At 36.3% G+C, this 24,442-nt stretch overlaps 1 protein-coding gene across 1 annotated transcript; it reads right to left on the bottom strand.

Annotated features, from left to right (window-relative positions):
* Positions 1-227: 227 nt before the first annotated feature.
* LOC130238536 (carbonic anhydrase 4-like) lies at positions 228-11,279 on the bottom strand. Its single transcript, XM_056469591.1, has 9 exons — positions 11,253-11,279; positions 11,085-11,157; positions 10,702-10,728; positions 9,395-9,565; positions 6,348-6,499; positions 4,575-4,676; positions 4,408-4,480; positions 2,487-2,653; positions 228-837 (listed from the first exon to the last, which is right to left on the bottom strand). Exons 2-9 carry the CDS (start codon positions 11,155-11,157, stop codon positions 628-630), a joined length of 975 nt encoding a protein of 324 aa, XP_056325566.1. The 5' UTR covers positions 11,253-11,279; the 3' UTR covers positions 228-627.
* Between the last annotated feature and the right edge of the window lie 13,163 nt (positions 11,280-24,442).

Consider the following 24,442-nt stretch of genomic DNA (forward strand, 5'->3'; position numbering starts at 1 on the left):
TCGTTCTTCTTAACACAAACGAAAATAATTTTCTTCACTTTTTAAAATGAGTTACTCATCCTCATGTTATTGTCATTCCAACCCCGTAAGACCTTTGTTCTTATGCAGAACACGAATTAAGATATTGTAAAAGCAAGATTTTTTTTGACCCTCTATAGACAGCAAGGGACACGAAACGCCAAAAGCCCAGAAATGTATACCAACAACATAAAGACACATACACTGCATTAAACAGACAAAAGTTCTGTTATTTAATAATATTTCATGACATAATTACACTCCAAAACCAAAATGTCCAAATTATACTTACACCATGGTATACAAACACTTATAAAACAGTCGAATGCATCACACACAAGCTTTATATACAAGTCTAAATTATTTCAACTGTAAAAACTAAGGATGTTTTTTTTAAATCAATATCCTTAAGACGTAGGGTGTGCATTTCAAAAATACAGATGATAGAAACAGAAATACAGGTACACACAGGAACCTCCATGTAACAAGATGCACAACAATAACAGAAAAAGTTGATCATAAACAACACAATCAATAAAGTGAACAATGCAGCAGGGAAATAAATTAATTCAACTCCACTTATTTAAATAACATCCTAAAATAGTGTATTTACAGGCAACACAAACTGGTCAAGAGCAGTAATAGGGAGAGGGATGAAATGGATGTGGCGGCTGATGAAGGAGTTGTGGTTGATGCGGTTTGCAACACCTGAGACGTCACCACTCTGCCATTCAGCGGCTGAACTCCTCTGAAGTTGTTAATATTCAGAACTGGAGCACTTGTGGTTTTGGTAAACAGCATTGTACTGAAGCGGTTGATCTGTTTGGGCAGATAAAATAAATTAACTGTTTTTAACTTAGGAATATACAGATGATGTTGTGTAGTACACTGAAGAAAATGCTGCTTTCCACACAATCAATTTGTGTTGTGTTAAGTTAACTTATTAGTTTTTACAAATTTAAGTGGATTGAACATGAAACGATTAAGTTGAATTGTGTTGTTTCAGCTCATTTTAAATTAGTAGTTTGTACAAACAGCAAAAAGTCATTTACTGAGTGTAATAGCCAGATATGATCGGGTTCCTACTTTAAGCCAGATGTCAAAATTACACTTACACTGACTAAAAAGCCGAATGAATGGACACAGGCCACTGTTGTGCTTGGATTAATAATATAACATTAAAATTTTATAACGATAACATAATATTAAAATTATCCGCTGCAAAAAACATGTGTTGGATAAGTTGGCGGTTCATTCCGCTGTGGCAACCCCTGATTATTAAAGGGACTAAGCCTAAAAGAAAACGAATGAATGAATGTTAAAATGGTTTCAGGAAGAATATAATGTTTGCATTACTTCAAAGGGGACCTATTGTGCCAATTTTAACAAGATGTAAAGAAAAAGTGTGTGTGTGTGTGTGTGTGTGTGTGTGTGCGTGTGTGTGTGTGTGTGTGTGTGCGTGCGTGCGTGTGAAATTTCAGCTCAAAATACCCCACAAATAATGGTTTATGACTCTTTGAAACTGACCCTTTTACAGTAGGCTTTCATCCTAATGGTGCCATTTTGGTGACTGTCGCTTTAAATTCAAATGAGATTGTGCTTCCAGCACTCTTATTAAAAGAAGGCGGAGCCACAAATTTTTGTGTGTGCGAAATTCTGTCGTGCGGTGTTGCTAAAAGGGGCGGGATTAAACAAGATGATTAGACATTAAAAATAGCGAGCGATTGCTCCATGTTTTAAATTTCTGTCCAGAGAGATCCTGTTTTGATCCTCGATGGTCTCACGCAGTCAAGTGATGCGGTTTCGCAGGTCAGAGTCCACCAAGCTTAAACTTTGCACCGCAGCAACATGCGAAACTAGACACATGACCTTGCGTTTCCGGTCTGACGCATTCGCGTGCGTATGAATGGAAGTCTATGGGAGGAAAAGTCAAGTGTGACCGCAGCTTTACACCGACAAGAAAACTCGGTTGCTTCTCACTCAGGGCTGTTTACAATAATTAATAATTATTCATTCGTTCATTTTCTTTTCGGCTTAGTCCCTTTATTAATCTGGGGTTGCCACAGCAGAATGCACCGCCAACTTATCCATCATATGTTTTACGCAGCGGATGCCCTTCCAGCTGCAACCCATCACTGGGAAATAATTAATAATTTAATGCTAATTAATTCTCTCTTTTGTAATCATTAGCTCAATAGTAGATTTACATTTTGCTTTTCTGTTGTTATTTTTAACACTCAGTCTTTAAAGTGGTCATTATGTAGCTCTTAAATTATCCAACATAGACACTTTTGGTACAAATGTGTATCTTTTGTGGGAAAATGTCCCACGCTAGCGATATTCCTTGACTTGGACAATAAAATATAAAAATTCCCTGACATTCATTGTCTGAAGTGGACTTTTTAAAATCCCATGATATTTCAGAAAATCCATGTCCCTTGGTGCATGCCACAGGAGCCTTGACTTACCAAGTTGTTACTGACTTTGATGGGCTCTTTAAACACAGTCCAAATGACAGCTTCATTGCAGGATGGTGTAGTCAGAGAGCCTTGGTAGCGGTAATATTTAGTCTTGTTCACTCCTTCAAGCAGACTGTTCATTGTGATTTGATTCATAATGTCTACAGTTGCATTACCTACACGCACAAAAAGTTAAGACAGTGTATAAGATATTTGATTTGTTGTTTATTTGTGTGTGTGTTTTTTCCAGCTAGAATAGAGAGATTAACTAAACCTATCAACATTTATATTTGCAAACTAAAAGACATTTAAAACATTTGATAAAACTCAAAATATTAAAAAAATTATCGTTGCTTTTCCAAAACTTTTATAATCCCTTTCCTCTGTGAAAAACCAACACAATCTCACGGCAATTCGTAACTTTTTGATTTAGTGGCTAATTCGTACGAATTCGTACGATCTAATTCGTACAATTTAGTACGATTTGCTCATCCACCAATGACGGTTGGGTTTAGGGGTGGGGTTAGGTGCCACGCCTCCTTTTTAAAATCGTACAATTTCATACGACTGAACTCGTACGAATTTGTACGAATTAGCCACTAAACTGTCAAAACGTAAAATACTTACGTTTTCTCGTGAGATCAGGCTGGAAAAACAGAAGTCAGAGGAAGGTGGAAATGCATTGACTTTCTGTCTTTGTCAAAACAAATATTCAAATTAAAATGAAGGATTTATTATTTTTAAATATTTTACTGTGCACATCATTTTTGCTGATTAATTTTCATCAAAGTATCTTTAAAATATCATCTCTCAACCTGTCAATCACATGAGTTCAGCTTAAAGCATCCAATCAATTTAAAATTGAAAAATCTCCCTTTCTTTTCTTGACTCTGACATATGTCACAATACGCAAAATATGACTGTTATTTCATGCTGACGATATCTTGAAATATCTTCTTTTGTGTTTCAGAGTATAAAAGATTTGGAACCATATGAAGGTAAATAAATGATAATAAAAACACCTTTTTCTTTTAGAGTGAAGATTAGATCTTTTTAGATTAGATTCAACTTTATTGTCATTACACATGTACAAGTACAAGGCAACGAAATGCAGTTTGGTCTAACCAGCAGTGCAATAGCAGCAAGTGCAGGATACAAGTTATAAAGTGCAGTTATAGAAAAACTATGGTAATATTTACAGATGGATGTACTATGAACATTATATACAGGTTGTATTAGCTATGAACAGATTTACAATAAATGAATATGTGTACAGGATGCTATTAATAATCAGGAGTGTGCAGATAGATAAACAATTACAAATGTCCATGTCCATTAACTCTTTATAGGGATAGTGCATCCAAAAATGAAAATTCACAGATCTACTCACCCTCAGACTATTGGCCATCCTCAGACCATCAAGTGTGTTTTATTTAGTAAAACATTAAAGAAGATTCTTTTAAGCTAAATCCATGATCCTTGGTGATTCATATAATGCAAGTCAATGGTCACCAAGCATTTTCTAGACAAGCAAAATTCACTATCGTGTTTTGAGAAATAATAAGTCAAAATTAAATGAGTTTTTCCTTAAAAGAAGCAAAATAATCTGCAATGGCATAAGCAAAATAATCAAGCCTTTAGCAGAAGACATAAGATTATTTTATTAACCCTATTTGGCGAATTATTTAGTTTCTTTTAAGGAAAAACTTAAAACAAGAACAAGGTTCTAAAACAAAAAGGTTTGGCTCTTCTGTAAAATGCTTCTTGATTTAAGAGTTTTTAGATATTTGGACTAGAAACAAGGCAAAAACTTTAGGCCAGAAAAGTATTTAGGCTTGAGGGTGAGTAAATGAACAGTTATTTTATTTATTTATTTTTTGACTAAACTATCCCTTACCACTCATAAAATTGATGACACAAAATGTGTTACCTGATTGAGGGATACTAGTCAGAAAGGATGTTAGGACGTCCCAACCCTTTGTTTTGTTTGCTTCATTGGTTCCCTGTTGGTCAGTACATACAGTATGTATCCACTTTATAGGTTTGCACTTTCATCTATAATAAGTAATAATAAATAATGAGTTTATAATAAATCACCTCAATGAAGAAACCCAGAACGGCCAGCGCTGAGCTGTCATGAGCAGCCAGAGCAGCAGAAAGATTCCCGTTGTATTTTGAATGGAGATTCACAATGTGCAGCTGAAAGACACACAAACACACACATATAGTGAAGCTCGGGTAGTTTTTTTAGACTGAAGTGTGAATTATTAGCTCCCTGTATATTTTTCCCCAATCGGATAGATGATTTTTTAGCTCATTTCTAAGCATACTAGTTTTAACTAGATTATTAAGGTTCGTCGAGACAAACTTTAAGGCTAGCTTGTAAAAGACTGTTGGAAATAGTGTATTTAGCTTAAAACAGCTTGAAAAAGGATAGATAGATAGATAGATAGATAGATAGATAGATAGATAGATAGACAGACAGACAGACAGACAGACAGACAGACAGACAGACAGACAGACAGACAGACAGACAGACAGACAGACAGACAGACAGACAGACAGACAGATAGATAGATAGATAGATAGATAGATAGATAGATAGATAGATACTGTAGGTAGATAGATAGATAGATAGATAGATAGATAGATAGATAGATAGATAGATAGATAGATAGATAGATAGATAGATAGATAGATAGATAGATAGATAGATAGATAGATAGATAGATAGATAGATAGATAGATAGATAGATAGATAGATAGATAGATAGATAGATAGATAGATAGATATCACTAAGTTTCATTCAATGTTAAGTCAATGACAGTCTTTTGCAATGGAAGTTTATGGGACAGTTGCTATGGTGCACAACTTAAAAGCTCATCAGTGACTGGCAGTTTGGTAGTCTGAGTTAAATGAGCTCAGCCATTAGTCTGTGTGACAATCTGATGCAGAGTTATGAGCTCACTGAGTTTGATCCAATGTTAAGTCAATGAGAGTGTTTTACAATGGAAGTCTATGGGACAGTTTCTAGGGTCTAAAAGTAGTTGGCTAGGGGCGTGGCTAGGGCGTGGCCAGAAAGTTAAAAGGTGATCAGTTATTGGCAGGTAGGTAGTCTGAGTTAAATGAGCCCAGCTAGAAGTCTGCGTAACAGTTTGATGCAGAGTTATGAGGTTACAAAGTTTGGTCCAATGTTAAGTCTATAGGATTTTTTTATGGTCCCGGGACATTTTTCGGAAAACCGAAAGTCGGATCAGTCGGAAAAGATATAGCAACCTGAGTCAGAATAGTTTGGAGGTCTGGTGTGAGTTTGGTGGTCATAGCTCAAAAGCTCTAGTAGGAGATAGAGTTTGATTTTTAGTCTCAGAAGAATAATATTAAGTTTAAATAGGATAACAGTAGGTTGGCTTTCACAGGCCAGCCTAATAACTCAATTCTAATAACCGATTTCTTGTTTGCCATGATGACAGCACATAATATTTTAATAGATATGCTTCAAGTCACTAGTATTCAGCATAAAGTGTTATTTAAAGGCTTAACTAGATTAACTAGCCAAGTTAGGGTAATTAGGCAGGTCAGTGTATAATGATGGTTTGTTCTGTAGACTATCAAAAAATATATATATATATTGCTCAAGGGGGTTAATAATTTTGACCTTAAAATGTCTTTAAAAAAATTTAAAACTGCTTTTATTCTAGCCAGAATAAAAAAAAAATAAGACTTTCTCCAGAAGAAAAAATATTATGGGAAATACTGTGAAAAGTGTCCTTGCTCTGTTAAACATCATTTGGGAAATATGTGAAAAAGAAAATTCACAGGAGAGCAAAAGACTTAGTGGAATAACACAAGCAGATTGCATCCACCTATACCTCCATTGCATACTGTTTGCCATCCACAGTGTGTTCTGATCCAGGCAAGGAGCTGCCGTTGCCCCAGTGAAGATGAAACTGTTTAGAAACATAGAGACCTGGAAGACCGCCTCCTTGCACTGACATTATGCCTTCATCCAAGGTGACGACCACTGTGAAGGAGGTAATATGCATTAATGTTGAGCATCACTAATATCAGACTCTCCTAGGGCTGGACAATACATTGTTTCAGCATCGATATTGCAATGTGTGCATCCACAATAGTCACATCGCAAGATATGTAATGTTGAGTCTGAATTATAGTTGACCAGGAGCCACAGAATTGTATTGAATTACTGTATTAATACAAAAGTTATTCGATTTTTCTTACTTAGAATTTTTGTCTTCTTACTAGTCCAAATATCTACATTCCTAAGCGTGAACAAGATTATTTTATTAACCGACTAACTGATCATTTACCTTGTTTTAATGAAAAAACTCTTGATTTATTACTTTCAGAAGGTGAAAACAAAACAATCATTTAACTTGATCTTTGGACTTGAAACAAGAAAAGCATTTTTTGCTTTGTGATTATTCAACATCTGTACCTGAATACTGTTAGAAACTCCCCAGAAATATAAAATTAGAAATAAAATATAGTAATATCAGATTTTTTCAATAACATGCAGCCCTAGACTCTACTACATCTTTACCTTGTCCACGACCCGTCAAAGGGTTAGTTCACCCCAAAAAAAGTACACTGTAAAAAATGGCCGTGATTTCAACGGTAAAAAACTGCAAAAATGCTACAGTAAAAATCTGTAACCTGGTTAATGGTGTGTTTGCTTAATATATACGGCGAATAATCGTAAATTGACTTTCCCAGAATTCCCTATATGGCACATCACTTTTTATGCTTTTTGTTGACATTACTTTGGATCTTTTTAGTTGTTTCCCCATCAGTGATGTACATTAGAGATTTATGTTACATCTAATGTTGCTAAACAATGTTTATTTCATGACTTTAATTTTATGTGTGTTACCATACTGGTGTTTAGTAGCTGTTTGAATAACACTGAGCACCTTTTATATACTGATACACTTTTCTGCTTGTGGGAAAAGTTGTTTGTGATGAGCATTGGTTCATTATGTAACTTCCTCATCACCGCCTGCATATGGCTGTGTTAATGTGTCTAACTGTGTAACAAAAGATGTGCAGATGATGGTTATTCAAAATACAGACATATTACCTCTATAAATTAATAAAATACGATAGTTTACCGTAAAAATGAGAAATTACTTTTACGGTTTGTACCATATTTTTAATGATGAAGTAGTGGCAACCACAGCTGCCAGTTTTTTACCGCAAATTTTACTGATTTATTTTTTACAGTGTATATTCTGTTATTAATTATTCACCTTCATGTTGTTCCAAGACCAGTGGTGTAGTCCTAAAAAAAAGGTGGTGTACTATTACACTCGACCCAAATTTTAAATAAAAGTAGGCAAAGAAACGACGAAAGTCAGTGTTTCTTTGATTCATTAGCTATATATTATATATATAAGCTAGCCTTGGCATTTGGCTGTATGTATATAGTAGCTTATATAATCATATTAATACTGAAAAGAGTCAATCAAGATAGTAAAAACAATTTAGTTAACTTTTATTTAAGTTAACTCAATAGGGCCTGTGCATACATGGAAAGACAGCTTCTTAACTTACTTTCTTTACTTATTACTTTGCATTTAATAGGTTCCTTTAAACATCAATCCGCCATTATTTTTGATTGTCACATTCGTGCATGCTTGTTTTAAACCAAACTATTAGGACTCTGTCTTCTGTTGTCACTATTATATACTAGTAGTTACCCTTTTAAATTGCATATTGTTACGCGATTTAAGAGTAGTCTTTGCCTCATAAAACAACATTTTAGTATTGTATATATATATATATATATATATATATATATATAGTGTCGTTCGCTGTTGCGGTAGGCACGATTAAGACAAATGTGAAATACTGTTGTACAGGGGCGATTTTAGGATTTTCATTTTAGGGCGGATCAGGAACAGATCATTTTGGGGTAAACAAAGAAAAATGTATATACATTTACACACATATACAGTTTTAAGTAAGAATTTAAAATAATACACAAAAAATAGGGAATTTTAATCAGAAAAATAAGTGCGTATACCGAGGGTATGTGCAATTATTGATCCTCAGAAGTGGTAATACCCAAACAGCTCGTGGAAAAAAGTAAGCATACTGAGTATACGTCTGTATAGCAAGGACTACACCACTGTCCAAGACCTTCGTTCATATTAAGAAAACAAATTTAAAAATATCTGAGATGAAATCCTGGAGCTCTTTCATCCTCCAACAGACCTGAGAGGTTCAAAGTCACTGTTAAAACATTCCATGGGGCTTCAGTTGTTTAACTGTAGACATGCAAAGTTCCAGGAAAACTTTGCCAAAGAAATTTTTCCACATAAAATCCGTCTTGAGTGTTGACTCTAATGGCAATACATCATACTGCACATAGTACATGCACACCCTGACCATGGGAAACAAAGACAAATGAATTCTTTTAAACAGTTTCTCCGAGCTTCGTGTGATTACAGTTGAACCACTGAAGTCACATGGAATGCTTAGACAATGTTTTTGGCTCCTATTCTGAACGTCCCAGGACCATTGCTGTTTATGGAGGATGAGAGAGCTCCCGGATTTCATCTAAAATATCTTACTTTGTGTTTTGAAGATGAACAAAGATCTTGAAGGACTGGAACAACAATTTGGGTAATAACAGAATTTCCATTTAGGGGTGAACTAACTCTTCAATTTAGTTAATCAACATGGGCACAAACAAAAAGAGGCATACCTTTCATTCTTCAGTTGTCAAACAGTACATCATCTATATCTCCGAGCAATTTCTGATATTTCTCATGTTATTGTTTCATAAGGATTAATCGCTTTTGTCAGTAAGTATTCCTTATTTACTTTTAGCTAGCACATTTCATCAAAATAAAATGAAGAAACAATAGTTTTCCCAGTGTGCAGTGCCCCTTACCTGATGTGCCAGAGTTTGCGATTGATATGAAGGTGGTGTTGGAATCGAAACCAGTTAAATTAAACTGGGTCAGGTTAGGATTTCCCTGAACTTGTGCTGTGACAATGTTAATGGGAGACTGGCTGGATCCATTGCAGAAATGTGGAGCAATTTCAGGCCAGGTGGTAAAATCTAGTACAATTCAGGAATTAAAAAAAACATGTTTTGATTATACATTAAAGTCAAACATGTACAGTATATTAAGGGGAGACAATTCAGGCAAAAACACTTTCTTTTTTCAATTTTGAGCTATTTGAGGGGGTTTTTTCAGTCTAATTGAAACATTTAAAACAGTATTTTATCACTTTATTAATGAATATCTGCAGATTGAAACTACAATATATATATATATATATATATATATATATATATATATATATATATATATATATATATATATATATATATATATATATATATATATATATATATAGTTGAAATCAGAAATATTAGCCCCCCTGAATTATTAGCCCACGTTTATTTTTACCCCAATTTCTGTTTAACAGAGAGCAGATTTTTTCAAACACATTTCTAAATATAATAGTTTTAATAACTCATCTCTAATAACTGATTTATTTTATCTTTGTCATGATGACAGTAAATAATATTAGACTAGATATTTTTCAAGACACTTTTATACAGCTTAAAGTGACATTTAAAGGCTTTACTAGGTTAATTAGGTTAACAGGTTAGGGTAATTAGGCAAGTTGTTGTATAACGATGGTTTGTTCTGTAGACTATTTATTCTATTACTGACTTTTATTCTAGCCTAAATAAAACAAATAAGACTTTCCTCAGAAGAAAAAATATTATCAGACATACTGTGAAAATTTCCTTGCTCTGTTAAACATCATTTGGGATTTTTTTTTTTTTTTTAATCAAAGGGGGGCTAATAATTCTGACTTCAACTGTATATATTAGTATACATTCACAACACATCACACTATTTCAGTATCTGTAGATTTCAATGCAATACTTTTTTTTTTAATTCTCGAAATTAGTTTTTTCCTCCATAAATCTCCACTTCAGCAGCTCACTGTACACCAAATTGTACAGTTTTTACTCCTATCCTTATTCTGAAGGAATTTACAGAGGAACAAGTTAATACTTAATACTACATAATTCTAACATATTAAAACTATGGTGATAACAATGTTTTTACTCTATTCACCTGCAGCACAGTAAAAATGACATCATATTAATGCTAATAGCCTTTAATATTCAGTGTTTTGTCAATTTTAATGTTTTAATAAAAAAATCAAACTTACTGCATGTTGGGTTGTTATAGCACCATGCTGTTTGGGGTAAAATGATAGCATTAGTAAACTCAAATTGTTAGATTAAATTATTAAAAGTAAACTCTCAAGAGCTTTTACACTCAAAAAATGTTTGTTTTTAATTTGCTCCTTCAAACTACTTATTTAAAATGAGCTGAAACAACACAATTCTTAAGATTTCGTTGGGATAACTTAATTTTTTTATGTTCAATCCACTTAAATTTGGTAAAAAGTGTTAAGTTAACTTAATCAGATTGTGTTGGGACAACATGAATGAATTATACAGTATGGAACCCTGCATTTTAACAGTGTAGTTAAGAGTAAATTAGCTGAAACTAGACTCGCTGAGTAAATGAAGTTTCAATGACACTCACCTACTGAAGAGTCTTCACTGTGGACGGATTCACAAAGAAGTGCAGCAAGGAAAGAGAGCAGGAAGGCAATCATCTAAATCACACAATAAAGCAGTCCCGTTAATAGAAGTTTAAGTGAGAAATGACATAAATCAATCACTTAAGGATATAGCTCCAGTTGGACTGTACCTCTTCGACTTGTTTCTCTAGTCTGTGTGCAGAAATATGATGGCTTGGCTTCCTTCCTGCCTTTTGAAGGCTCTCCGCTGCTCACCTGAGGTGGGTGTCACCTTCATCCTCTCTGCTTGTGATAAAAAAAAAACTAGCCTACATTCCAATCAATCACCACATGTTCACATTGTTAGCTGTCAATCACATTAGAATATTTTCCAATTCGTAGTCGTCAGAACTTGAACAATTGCATTCCTCCATGACTATTTCACTTTTTTTCAGATCTCATGATGGAGAGCAAAAGCAGTGTGCAGGTAACACTTTACTAGGAGGATTCATCAGTAATTGTTTTACTAACGCCAATTAATAATGAGAAATACTTGTAGAGCGTTTATTAATCATAATTCAACCTTCACTGTTGCATCATGCTTGTTAACATTAGGTAATGCACAGTGAGTAAACATGAACGTATAATAAACTGTATTTTCATGAAATAATGTAAACTCACATGAATACTATAATAAATGTGTTGTTCACTGGTTGTTGGTGTCATCCAGAAAGTATTGATAGCGCTTCACTTTTTCCACATTATTTTGTTACAGCCTTATTCCAAAATGGATTGAATTCATTTATTTCCTCAACATTCTACACACAATCCCCCATATTGACAATGTGAAAAAAGAGTTTTTGAAATTGTTGCAAATTTAATAAAAATAAAAAATCTGAAAAATCAAATGTACATCAGTATTTGCTCAATACTTTGTTGATGCACCTTTGGCAGCAATTACAGCATCAAGTCTTATTGAATATGATGCCACAAGCTTGGCACAGCTGTCTTTGGGAATTCTTGCCCATTCTTCTTTGCAGTACCTCTCAAGCTCTATCAGGTTGGATGGAAAGCGATGGTGTACAGCCAATGCTCAACAGGATTTAGGTCTGGGCTCTGGCTTGGCCACTCAAGGACATTCACCGAGTCGTTGTGAAGCCATTCCATTGATATTCTGACTGTGTGCTTTGGGTCATTGTCCTGCAGGAAGATGAACCGTCGCCCCAGTCTGAGGTCATGAGCACTCTGAAGCAGGTTTTCATTCAGGATGTCTCTGTACATTGCTGCATTCATCTTTCCCTCTATCCTGACTAGTCTTCCAGTTCCTGCTGCTGAAAAACATCCCCACAGCATGATGCTGCCACCACCATGCTTCACTATAGGGATGGTATTAGCCTGGTGATGAGCGGTGCCTGGTTTTATCCAAACATAACGCCTGGCATTCACTTTAAAGAGTTCAATTTTAGTCTCATCAGAGCAGAGAATTTAGTTTCTTATGGTCTGAGAGTCCTTCAGACGCCTTTTGGCCATTTCCAGGCAGGGAGTGTCTTCTGTCTGGCCACTCTACCATTCAGGCCTGATTGGTGGATTGCTGCGCAGATGGTTGTCCTTCTATAAGGTTCTCCTCTCTCCACAGAAGAACGCTGGAGCTCAGACAGAGTGACCATCAGGTTATTGATCACCTCCCTGACTAAGGCCCTTCTCCCCCAATCACTCAGCTTAGATGGCCAGCCAGCTCTTGCCTGGTGGTTCCAAACATCTTCCACTTTCGGATGATGGAGGCCACTGTGCTCATTGCAACTTTCAGAGCAGCAGAAATTTTTCTGTAACCTTTCCCAGCCTTGTGCCTCAAGACAATCCTGTGACAATCCTCCAATGCAAAGTTGCTTCATCCACAGGTAGATAAACTGGTGCAGAAAAAAAGAGATTGAGGGCTTCCATTTTGCCTTTTTTACAAGATGTAAAATAAGTCTTTAGTGTCTCCAGAATGTGTCAGCGAAGTTTCAGATCAAAATACACACCAGATCAATTATTATACCCTTTTGAAAATGTTCATGTTTGGGTCTGAGGTAATTGTTAAGTTAACTTTAATGAGTTTTCCATTAAGCCAATCTTCGGGTCTGACAGGAGCACATTTAGCTTAGCTTAGCTTACATCATTCAATCAGATTAGACCATTAGCATTTTTCGATCATTTTACTATTTAAAGTTTGAATCTAGAGATGCTAATGGTCACGATTGCCATAACAATCACATAAATCTTTTAATATTAATGTTTTGAATGCAAAATCAACTGAAATATAAGTGTACTTTAAATCTGGTCACCTACTGGTGCGGACACAAGTCTATTATTTTAAACCTATTCATTCAGAACTGTTCTTGGGAAATGAAGCGGTTGAATCACAGTAAGTCACAGAACAAGAATAGCAAGGTGGAGAGGAAAGTTTATCTTCTACTTTGTCACAGTAGTAGCACATGATTTCAGTCTTGTGCCACTTATCTACATCAGTTTAATCTGTCTCAATCTCTTGATTTATCGTCCACAGCTTCTTTTGAAAGGAATGACAACTGCAAATGTTACGTAAGGTGTTCGTAAGCTGAGCTCTGCCCTCTATGTGACATTCATCTGTTTTATTGTTTCCTCTAAGGCTATTTTCTGCTCATTGTTTAAAATTGTATTTCAATGTGTGTGTTTTTTAAAACAGAAGCATACAGTACATTACATGTCATCTAATGAAACAATTGTTAAAAAGCTAAACAAACAAAATCTTAAGGACATTTAGATTTTATCACCATGACGTAAACTCTCAGTCTTCTCAGAAGTCTTCTCAGAGCTCAAGAAAAAGTCTCTTTTGGCATGCATGCAGGCAATTTTTTGATGCTACAAGACTAATATGTGAGATAAATGACCTCACATTCTCAGGAAAACCCATAGGAAAGAGTCTTTTCCTCTCAAAGGTTTACCGCTGGTGTCAGTTTTTAGAATAATTATATTTTTGCATGCTACTGTATGTGATCTTATTGTATATGGTTACGCACATGTGTACATTTATTCTCACTGAGACAATTCCTAACGGTCAATAATTCTTATTTTTTTAACTAAAGCTATCAGGCAAATAAAATCGAATACATTAAAGCCATGCGTGTCTGCGTTGTTGATGTGACATTTCATTTTTCAAAAAATATATATAATTAGTATATTGACATCATTTAAAATGCAGTGAATTGTTTAAACCTTCTAAGTCTTCGATGGACTTGCTTCTGACAGTACTGTATATTCACAGACATGCAGTCTGAGATGTTGCTGCTACAAACATAATATACATGTAACCCCAGTAGCAGATCTAAACACAGGTGGAACTGGGGTGGAGGAGGGTCTCCAAATACACGCAGCACATTTCTAGCATAAAGCAACACTGAGGCATTTATAATGTTGAGGACCAAGTTCATTGGTTGATGAGACAACAACAATCAATCATCTGCCATGTAGTTGATAATGTATGGGCAGATTAGCTGTGAGTTTCATGACAGAACTTTGTATAAGTGTCTATTTTAATTAATAGCAATTTTTCGCCAATCTCTATTTGTCTAAAAACGTAGCAGGGGCTTTTTTCAGTTTATTCATGACAATTTGCATTGTTATAATGTTATTATTATTAGTAGTAGTATTGTTTATATGCATATTTATGTTTGTTTTAATAAAAACTAGATTAGATCTGTCCACCTGTTGGGTTTTGGAGACTTTTGCATCACCATATCGGGCATAAGAACAGGATGTGATTGGTATAATTCAGTTTTTTGACCACACTTAGTAATTCTTGTTCATTTATTAGTTTGCTGGAAATTAGAACTGAATTTAGAAAGAGTTTTGAAACAAATCTTTGCGCTTAATAAATGAAGTTAAATTTGTAGGCTAATTGATGTCTTCAGTGGAGCGAGTTTCCACTGATTCCTTACTCCACGAAAGTAAAAGTAATGTGAAGAGTAAAAGTAAAGAGGCTGAATGGAGGAGGCTCGATCTTTATCCTCGCGCTGCAGATGCTCTGTTTAACCGTTTTCTCGCTAGTGAAGCGTTCAGTTTTTCCACTTACAAAGTCCGCCATGTAAATAGCAAATGCGCCATGGTGCGACACAACTGACTCTTAAAGGGAATGTGAGATGAGACTCTCATTGGTTTAATGCATGTTATGCTCAAAACACAACCATAACTCATTAAGAGAATAAGCACAACCCTGTTAGACCATGGGCCGGGGCGCAAAGCATATTTTTTCATCTTTAAAACAGCAAAAGTGGATTCGGACATGCTCAATGCTTTTGCGCCATGCACTTTAGACTTTGCACCTAGATCATTAAAATAGAGCCCTTAGTCACTAAAACCCATGTCCTATGGTGTCCTCTAGATGCTAATTTTAAATCAGGCAATTGCAATGGGAAAAGGACCCCATTTAAGGCAATGTGTCGAAAGCTCCTGTGAAGCCCATGACCTGCACTTGTATGCAGTAATTTTTTTAGAACACAATAAAATTGTTCAGTTCTGTTATCCTTTGTTGTGACACCCATTTTTATTGAAAACAAAACCAATCCGATGATTCATGGATAAAAAAAATATCCTGCAATCATGCATTTATATAAAATATGATCCTGCATTCATATAGAATGCGATTATCATGCGTCCATAAAAATAGCATGAAGAGAAGTGTCCAAGAATAACGATAAATTACTGAAATAAATGATTGTTTTTCTTAATTTTTGCTGTTAGTGACTCTTTATATTTTCCTCAAACAACAAATGTAGTACATAAATATATATAAAAAAATTCTAAATTGGTGTTTTACAAAAATAACACATTTTTACTGCCTATTCATAACCGAATTTTACTGCAATTTATTATACATAATAATTTATACTACAATGGCCTAATGTTAATTATGGAACACGAAAATAATATAAGAACCATATCTTAAGTAAACAGAGCCTTTGAAACAGAAATTCACCTGATTTGTTTAAAAGTAGATTCATTTAGAAAGAAAACACCACTGTGATTGGACACGCACCACAGTTCTGCAGTGCCTTAAGGCAGTGTTTCCCAACCCTGTTTCTGGAGGCACACCAACAGTACATATTTTGGATGTCTCCCTTTTCTGACCCATTAACTTCAGGTGTTGGAGTCTCTTCGGATGTTATGATAAGTTGATTCAGGTGTGTTTGATTAGGGAGAGGTTGAAAATGTGTACTGTTGGTGTGCCTTCAGGAACAGGGTTGGGAAACACTGCCTTAAGGTAATATTTTCAGTTGCAAATCTGATAAAACAGACAATACTACACCTACAATTACATGAAAAATGCAAAAGGAATACCCCAGTATCTTCATTCGAATGTATGAAAGGTTAAATAAGCTAAACATTGCATTATTTGTTTAATTGAGCTAGTAAATTGACAGTCCTTTTAGTAAATAAAAAAACTAAAGCTTCAGTTCAACTTTTAAATGATAACTAACTACTTTTACAGTATGAAGGGCAGAGGTGTCCAACTCGGTCCTGGAGGGCCGGTGTCCTGCTGAGTTTAGCTTAAACTTGCTTCAACACACCTGCCAGGAAGTTTCTAGTTTATCTAATAAGAGCTTGATTAGCTGGTTCAGGTGAGTTTCATTAGGGTTGGAGCTAAACTCTCCAGGACACCGGCCCTCCAGGACTGAGTTTGGGCACTCCTGATGTAGGGGAAAGATTTTCAGCAATTACTTATACTTTGGTCCTAAAGACATGCAATGCCTTGAGAAGATTTTCAGAAGAGGTTTGCTCCTCGTACCTTGTGTATAACAGTGTTACTCAGAATTAAATTCTGATCATGTTGGTGGCTGTTATATTTACAGGCATTTATTTGTTGAAATTAAGCTGCGGTCACACTGGGCTTTTCCTTCCATAGACTTCCATTCATACGCACGCGAATGCGTCAGACCGGAAACGCAAGGTCATGCGTCAAGTTTCGCATGTCTCTGCATTGCAAAGTTTAAACTTGGTGAACTCTGACCTGCAAAATCGCAACACTTGACTGCGTGAGACCAATCGAGGATCAAAACAGGACCTCTCTGGACAGAAATTTTAAACATGGAGCAATCACTGGCTTTTTTAAATGTCTAATCATCTTGTTTAATCCCGCCCCTTTTCGCAGCGCCACACGACAGAATTTCACACACAAAAACTCTGGTGTGACCGCAGCTTCAGAGGTATTAGTTTGGCGATTAAGGAGCTGGATGGAATCATTACAGGGAATCGTTTGTAGTAGAACAGGAATGAGGAGCTTTGCACGATCACAAACCTACTTAGTACAACAAGACACACCTACTGTATGCAAAAACAAGAAATCCCCAAACATCAACACTCTATATTTCAATGAAACTTTTACATTTGCGCTACATTTAAGTCTAATTTTGATTGTTTCATTAATGTTTTTGTTACTGTTTTTTTTTTGTGAACACATTTCTATTTCATTTTTATATACATTTCAGGTTCAGTTTTAGCAATTCAAATTGAGCAGAGTTAACAGAACACACCCAGCGTTAACCAGAGCAAACTTTCGTGCTTGCACAATTGATATTAACTCTTGTGCAAACATTTGGCTAATAAAAATAACAATTATTTGAACAGACGGTCTTAGCCTTCCTTTTAGTGTTGGTTAGTAGATGCTGGAGCTACACTATTAGTAAAGACTACTTCAATATGGTTGTGTCAGTGGCCCATGAATATTTCCTGCTTATCAAACTATTTCATAACTGTAACGAGGAAATTCAATCACAACTTAATGTTAAAACAGCTGTCATAACATTATTTATCAATATGTGGTTCTTGTTGGATTCTCGGAAGCTATTAAAAACATGAAACAGGAAATACCTTGGGACTATTGTTTTTTGTTTACATCCCTCAAACCGGTCTATAGCAAAAGCTTAACATCACTTTTTAATTGAATGAATATCGTTTTTAATAATCATCCCAGGCCTGCTTACTAATAAAGCATGTGCTTATATTTCAATACGTTATGGTACAAAGAAATGTTGGTAAAATTCTCAATTCAAAAATTTAGCCTGAAGTCTATTGATTATTAGAGCATGTAATGTGTACATACACACGTAAATACCGGAGTTACACTCACGCTGCAATAATCAATGCTTTACATAAAGCCCAGAGGATCTGTTTAGATTATCATCTTCAATACAGTCATGACAAAAATGCGAAAGCAGAGAGTTTTTCTGTGATGTGATGCGTCAGCCATCTGATCTCACAGGATGCTCTGCGTGTTTTCAGGCCTGTGGCTTCCTTCAGAGGACAGATGTGTCATCACGATGAGGCTCCGGTTGAAGACACTGAAGAGCATGTGAGGGTTTTTCATGTGACGTTCACACTGCGGATCAGATCAAAATCATTTAGATTTCACTCCATTAACGATAAAATGATCCTAAATAGTTGTAATGAATAAAACAATGGCTACCAATACCAATATTAATAGCATTTGCATACACTCTAGACAAATATTTTTTCTCGGACACAACCCAGCATTGGGTCAAATATGAACAAAGTTGGATTATTTATTTTTTTCAAAATAATTACAATTTCTCTTTTTAACCCAATGGTTGGCTTCGTCCATATTTGACCTAACATCGCAGTTTTCAGAGCGTTCTTGCACATAATTTGTAAACATCTGAGATTATTATTAATTACAGCAATTGTATCTCCATTCTGTCTGTCTTCCTGAAAGCCTGGTTGTCATTGTTTGTTTTATCGGATTCATCAAGCCTATATCAAATAATTTCCCCCCCCCAAATCAAGTCCATCTAGTCCTATTTCCTTCTTTAAATGTTGCCTGTATATCCGCATACACAACAAGGTCATGTGGTTTCACTTTACTGAGATTATTATTAATTATTAGTAGGTGAAAATTTACAAACTTAAGCTACGGTCAAGCTGCGGTCACATTGGGCTTTGCGTTTCTGGTCTGACGCATTCGCGTGCGTATGAATGGAAGTCTATGGGAGGAAAAGTCAAGTGTGACCGCAGTTTCACACCGGGCTTTGTGTGTGCGAAATTCTGTCGTGCGGGGCTGCGAAAAGGGGCGGGATTAAACAAGATGATTAGACATTAAAAAAGCGAGCGATAGCTCCATGTTTTAAATTTCTGTCCAGAGAGGTCATGTTTTGATCCTCAATTGGTCTCATGCAGTCAAGTGATGCGATTTAGCAGGTCAGAGTTCACCAAGCTTGAACTTTGCACCGCAGCAACCTGCGAAACTTAACGCATGACCCCGCGTTTCCGGTTTGACGTATTCGCGTGCGTATGAATGGAAGTCTATGGGAAGAAAAGTCAAGTGTGACCGCACCTTAATTTCGAGAGGAGCACGTGATATGATTGATCGCGGCTGGCCACTCATCTGTAATCAGCAACAATCCAATCAGATTGATTCAAGCTTACAATAAATAGACTGAATTCGCCCTACTGCCCTATCTTCGTTTTAAAAGAATCCCCCCTTCCACCCCATCTCCTCCTTTACCAGGGGGAGCTCTCGAGATCTGATCTCAGACCCCCTTATATGCTTAATGACCAGGTGGGAGCCCTGGTCTCAATTATCTCCGAGCTCAGGGTTCTCTCCTGGGACAGCATGGCAAACCTGCTATTAGCGTCAAGCATATCTAAGTGTGAACTCCTGAATTACAGTAATTGTGTCTGTATTCTGTTTTAAAAATGCGGTTGTAAGCCTTTGTTCAAAAGTTTTGAAGGATTAAGTTACTCTCAGAAAATGAGGTTGGCCGTTTGTTCAAATCATTTAAAATGAGCTGAAATAACACAATTCTTGAGGGTTTTGAGAGGACAAATTATTTGCTTTAAGCTCAATCCAGTTAAATTTGAAAAAAAAAGCTATTAAGTTAATTTAATTCCTTCAAGTTGTCCAAACATAAAGAAAGAATGAGCGTCTGAGATTAATATTTTTAATTACCGCAATTATATCTCCATTCTATTCGTCTTTCTGAAAGCCTGTTTTTTTTTTATCGGATTCATCAAGCTTATATCAAATTATTTCGCCCCCAAATCAAGTCCATCTTGTCCTATTTCCTTCTTTTAATGTTGCCTGTATATTCGCATATGTAATTTCACTTGACTGAGATTATTAATTATTGTAATTGTAATTGTACTGTAATTACTGTAAGCTCCCCCTGGTAAAGGGAGGAAAAGGAGGAGATGGGGTGGAAGGGGGGATTCTTCCAAAACGAAGATAAGGCAGTAGGGCGAATTCAATCTATTTATTGTAAGCTTGAATCAATCTGATTGGATTGTTGCTGATTACAGATGAGTGGCCAGCCGCGATCAATTATATCACGTGCTCCTCTCGAAATTAGTTTGTAAAATTTCACTTTCTAATAATTAATAATAATCTCAGTAAAGTGAAACCACATGACCTTGTTGTGTATGCGGATATACAGGCAACATTAAAAGAAGGAAATAGAACTAGATGGACTTGATTTGGGGGATAAATAATTTGATATAAGCTTAATGAATCCGATAAAACAAACAATGACAACCAGGCTTTCAGGAACACAGACAGAATGGAGATACAATTGCTGTAATTAATAATAATCTTAGATGTTCAATTGTCTATTTAAACAATTATTTCACTTCTTTCTTTCTTTATGTTTGGGACAACATGACGAAATTAAGTTAACTTAATAGTTTTGACAAACTTACAGTAAGTGGATTGAACTTAAAACAATAAGGTTGTCCTTCCAAAAACCTCAATAATTGTGTTATTTCAGCTCATTTCAAATAATTTGAACAAATACGGTAACTTAATTCCTTCATGTTGTCCCAACAAATATTGATTGTGTGGAACCCAGCATTTTCATACATTTACCTTCAGCTTAGTTTCTATTTCAGAGGTCACCACAGCGGAATGAACCGCCAACTATTCCAGCATATGATTTACGCAACGGATGCCCTTCCAGCCGCAACCCAGTATTGGAAAACACCCATACACACTCACTCACACACACACACCATTCACTACGGCCAATTTAGTTTATTCAATTCACCTATGGAAGTTAAGTGAAATCGGAGCACCCGGAGGAAACCCGCGCCAACACGGGGAGAACATGCAAACTCCACACAGAAATGCCAACTGACCCAGCCGGTGCTCAAACCAATGACCTTCTTGCTGTGAGATGAAAAAACTGAGCCACCGTGCTGGCAACCCAGCATTTTTTAACAGTGTAAAAAGTGATATGGTGAAATATTTATGTTATTTTACTTTTGTTAAATAGGTTAATCAAGTTTAAATGTAATATTTTAGCCAGTGTATTTGATGCAAGTTGAGATGACTCGAGAGAAAAAAAAAGCAACATGATTTTTATTTTCCATTGTATCAAATTTATTGTTATCTTTGTCTCATCTTTCACTCTTTTCATGTTGCCTGTATATTCACACACAAAAAGAAAAAGGATCATGCGGAGAGCAGATTTTGTGTGATCCATAAATAGGTTTGTGTGACGTGCCGTTAAAGCCTTGAGTACCACCTGTTATTAAACTCTTAAATGTGACCAGTGATTAAAGTCTGGCTTTTCAACTTGTTCTGATTAAACAAACAGAGCCCTTTAATAAAATTATTTAATACAATGCACCACAATGTAGCTCCCTTAGTAAACATGAACTAATCTGGCTTTGAATAAGATGCGTTTGCCTTTTATCCTATTACCTAAAATCAAACATCTGAATGAATAATGAAGTAAGTCACAGAATGATCAGGAGTATGAATAAATGGGTGAGTAAAAAAACTAAGTGAGCAGAAGTGGGCGTAGCATTCATAAACGACTCAAATAAAAGCACTAGGATTATTAATGAGTCAAGTAACAGTAAAAGAAAACAGTGATTCATTTATGAACGAAGTCTCGCTTATGCCACGGCAAAGAAACAGCATTCTTAAAATAAACTACAAGTTTCTACTGGTATTGCATTATTCCAGCTGTAATCGGGCCATAAAAATTAAGTCTGATAGGGACCGAGCCCGACAAGCCAGCCTGATCTCACGAGAAAACGTAAGTATTTTACGTTTTGACAGTTTAGTGGCTAATTCGTACGAGTTCAGTCGTACGAAATTGTACGATTTTAAAAAGGAGGCGTGGCACCTAACTCCAGCCCTAAACCCAACCGTCATTGGCGGATGAGCAAATCGTACTAAATTGTACGAATTAGATCGTACGAATTCTTACGAATTAGCCACTAAATCAAAAAGTTACGAATTGCCATGAGATTGTGGACGTGGACGGCCCGAACCCGTTTACAGCCCGACATTATTCAAATCTGCACATGCACACAGCTCTTTTTTCAAGAATGAGTCGTTTATACATGTTTTAACATAATTTTTTCATAACAAACGTATAGGCCACTTAGAAGTTGAAACAACGAACATCTCAGCACTCTAAATAGGCCTAGGTACATACACTTAGCCTTGAAAAATGGCCAACACACCAATAAAAATAAGTCTTTCCTTACAAATTAAACTGAACAGCGCATCATCGATGACGCAAGCATGCTCCGACTCGAATGCGATGTGAGTGCAGGCCATGGTGGGAGAGGGCATGGGGACAGGCGTGCTTCGGCACGGTTCAAGGCAACTGGACATAGTGTGAGTACTTCTAAAAGCATCAGTCTTAAGCAAAGAGCGTATAGGAGCTTGACCATATTTCGGTCCATTTCTGAGCGCATTCCTTTCATGTCTTAAATACCTTGGAATCGTATTACACACTGACCATCCAGTCTTTTCTGGGTAGGAGAGGCTAACGCTATACTATTTGTTGAATAAAGCAAAGTAATTTTGTGTCTGATCGGCCACATCCACACAATCGTGTTGTTACTTTTATTTAGCTGGTCACCTATCTGAAAACTGCTCTAAAACAAGCAGTAGATTAGCATAACCTGCTTAGTCATGCTGTTCGACTACCTAACCAACTTTAAAACAAGGTGTGCATGACATGACACTAAAGCAGACTAGTTTGGATTCATTTAATCTTGTTGGAACATAATTCACTCATTTTCTTTTCGGCTTAGTCTCTTAATAATCCGGGGTCGCCACAACGGAATGAACCGCCAACTTATCCAGCACATGTTTTACACATCGGATGCCCTTCCCATCTCTGGGAAACATCCATACACACTCATACACTCAGACAATTTAGCTAACCCAATTCACCTAAACCACGTGTCTTTGGACTGTGGGGGAAACCGGAGCACTCGGAGGAAACCCACGCGAACGGAGGGAGAACATGCAAACTCCACACAGAAACGGCAACCGACACAGCCGAGGCTCAAACCAGCGACCTTCCTAAACATAATATAATACTGTCACGGTTGCAGGTTTGTGCGTCTTCCGGAGTGTCTGTTTTGTCAGGTGGGTTTGTTTTGTCTTGGTCGTCCACGTGTATTTGTTATGGTAGGTCACGTGTTATGACGGTACTCAGCTGTTTTGATTAGCTCGCCAGCTGAAGTTCATTACCACGTCTACATCTGGGTAACGCTTCTATGTTTCCTTGTCAGTTCGATGTGTTTGCTTGTGTGTGTCAGGACTGTGAGGAGTGGCTGCTGGACCCTGTTCCTCTGTCTGTTTCCCGTTTTCTACAGCCCAGTATTCTGACATTGTCAAATAAACTTTTACTTGCATCTTGGATTCTTCTCAGTATCTTTATTATTACGTGACAAATACATAATATAATAATATAATAAAACATAACAAATGTATACCAATCCCAACAACCCTTTTCTTGTGACATTATTAGTTGGTACAGTGCAAAAACTCTAACGGCAGACAGCTGCTTCTCACTCAGGACTGTCTATGCTAATGAGGAAGAGATTGTCACAAATGGGCGGGGCTTTCCCACTCCGATGACACGTACAAAGGGAGAATGTTTTTATAAAGTGTTATTATAAAAACAATTAACACATTTTTACTATTAGAGGCTGGCTACATTAACACACTGTCGCCACACAACTGGCGATAGTGTATAATAGGTCCCCTTTAAAGGGGTGGTCCACTACGAAATCATATTTTAGACGTTAGTTGATGTGTAATGTAGATGTGTAAACATCACTGAATGTAATATGCTGATAGTTCATTGCAAAGGGAGACGTTGGCTTTCACAGAGTTAGCTTAGCAAAGCCTACAGCGAACAAAGTTTGTAGACTACAAAAAAATACATCCGGGTTAATGATGTCATAAACCCTTCAGATTACGCACATTCACCCTGCGCAGCGAAGGGGCGTGGACAGATGTGCTGTAATGTTATAACAGAGATGCTTCTGACGAGGAGCTGATACGCGAATCACAGCACTATGTTAGCTGACCAATCAGAGC

Source organism: Danio aesculapii, chromosome 12 (genome assembly GCF_903798145.1).
Source record: "Danio aesculapii chromosome 12, fDanAes4.1, whole genome shotgun sequence".
Classification (NCBI taxonomy): Eukaryota; Metazoa; Chordata; class Actinopteri; order Cypriniformes; family Danionidae; genus Danio; species Danio aesculapii.

Bases quoted from the DNA above. Each gene is read 5' to 3' on its own strand.
- LOC130238536 (XM_056469591.1), bottom strand. From the start codon at position 11,157: ATGATTGCCTTCCTGCTCTCTTTCCTTGCTGCACTTCTTTGTGAATCC. The intron at 6,500-9,394 runs GTAAGGGGCACT...CCTCCTTCACAG, and splicing joins CGCAAACTCTGGCACATCAG to TGGTCGTCACCTTGGATGAA. The intron at 838-2,486 runs GTAAGTCAAGGC...CTGCCCAAACAG, and splicing joins TCAAAGTCAGTAACAACTTG to ATCAACCGCTTCAGTACAAT.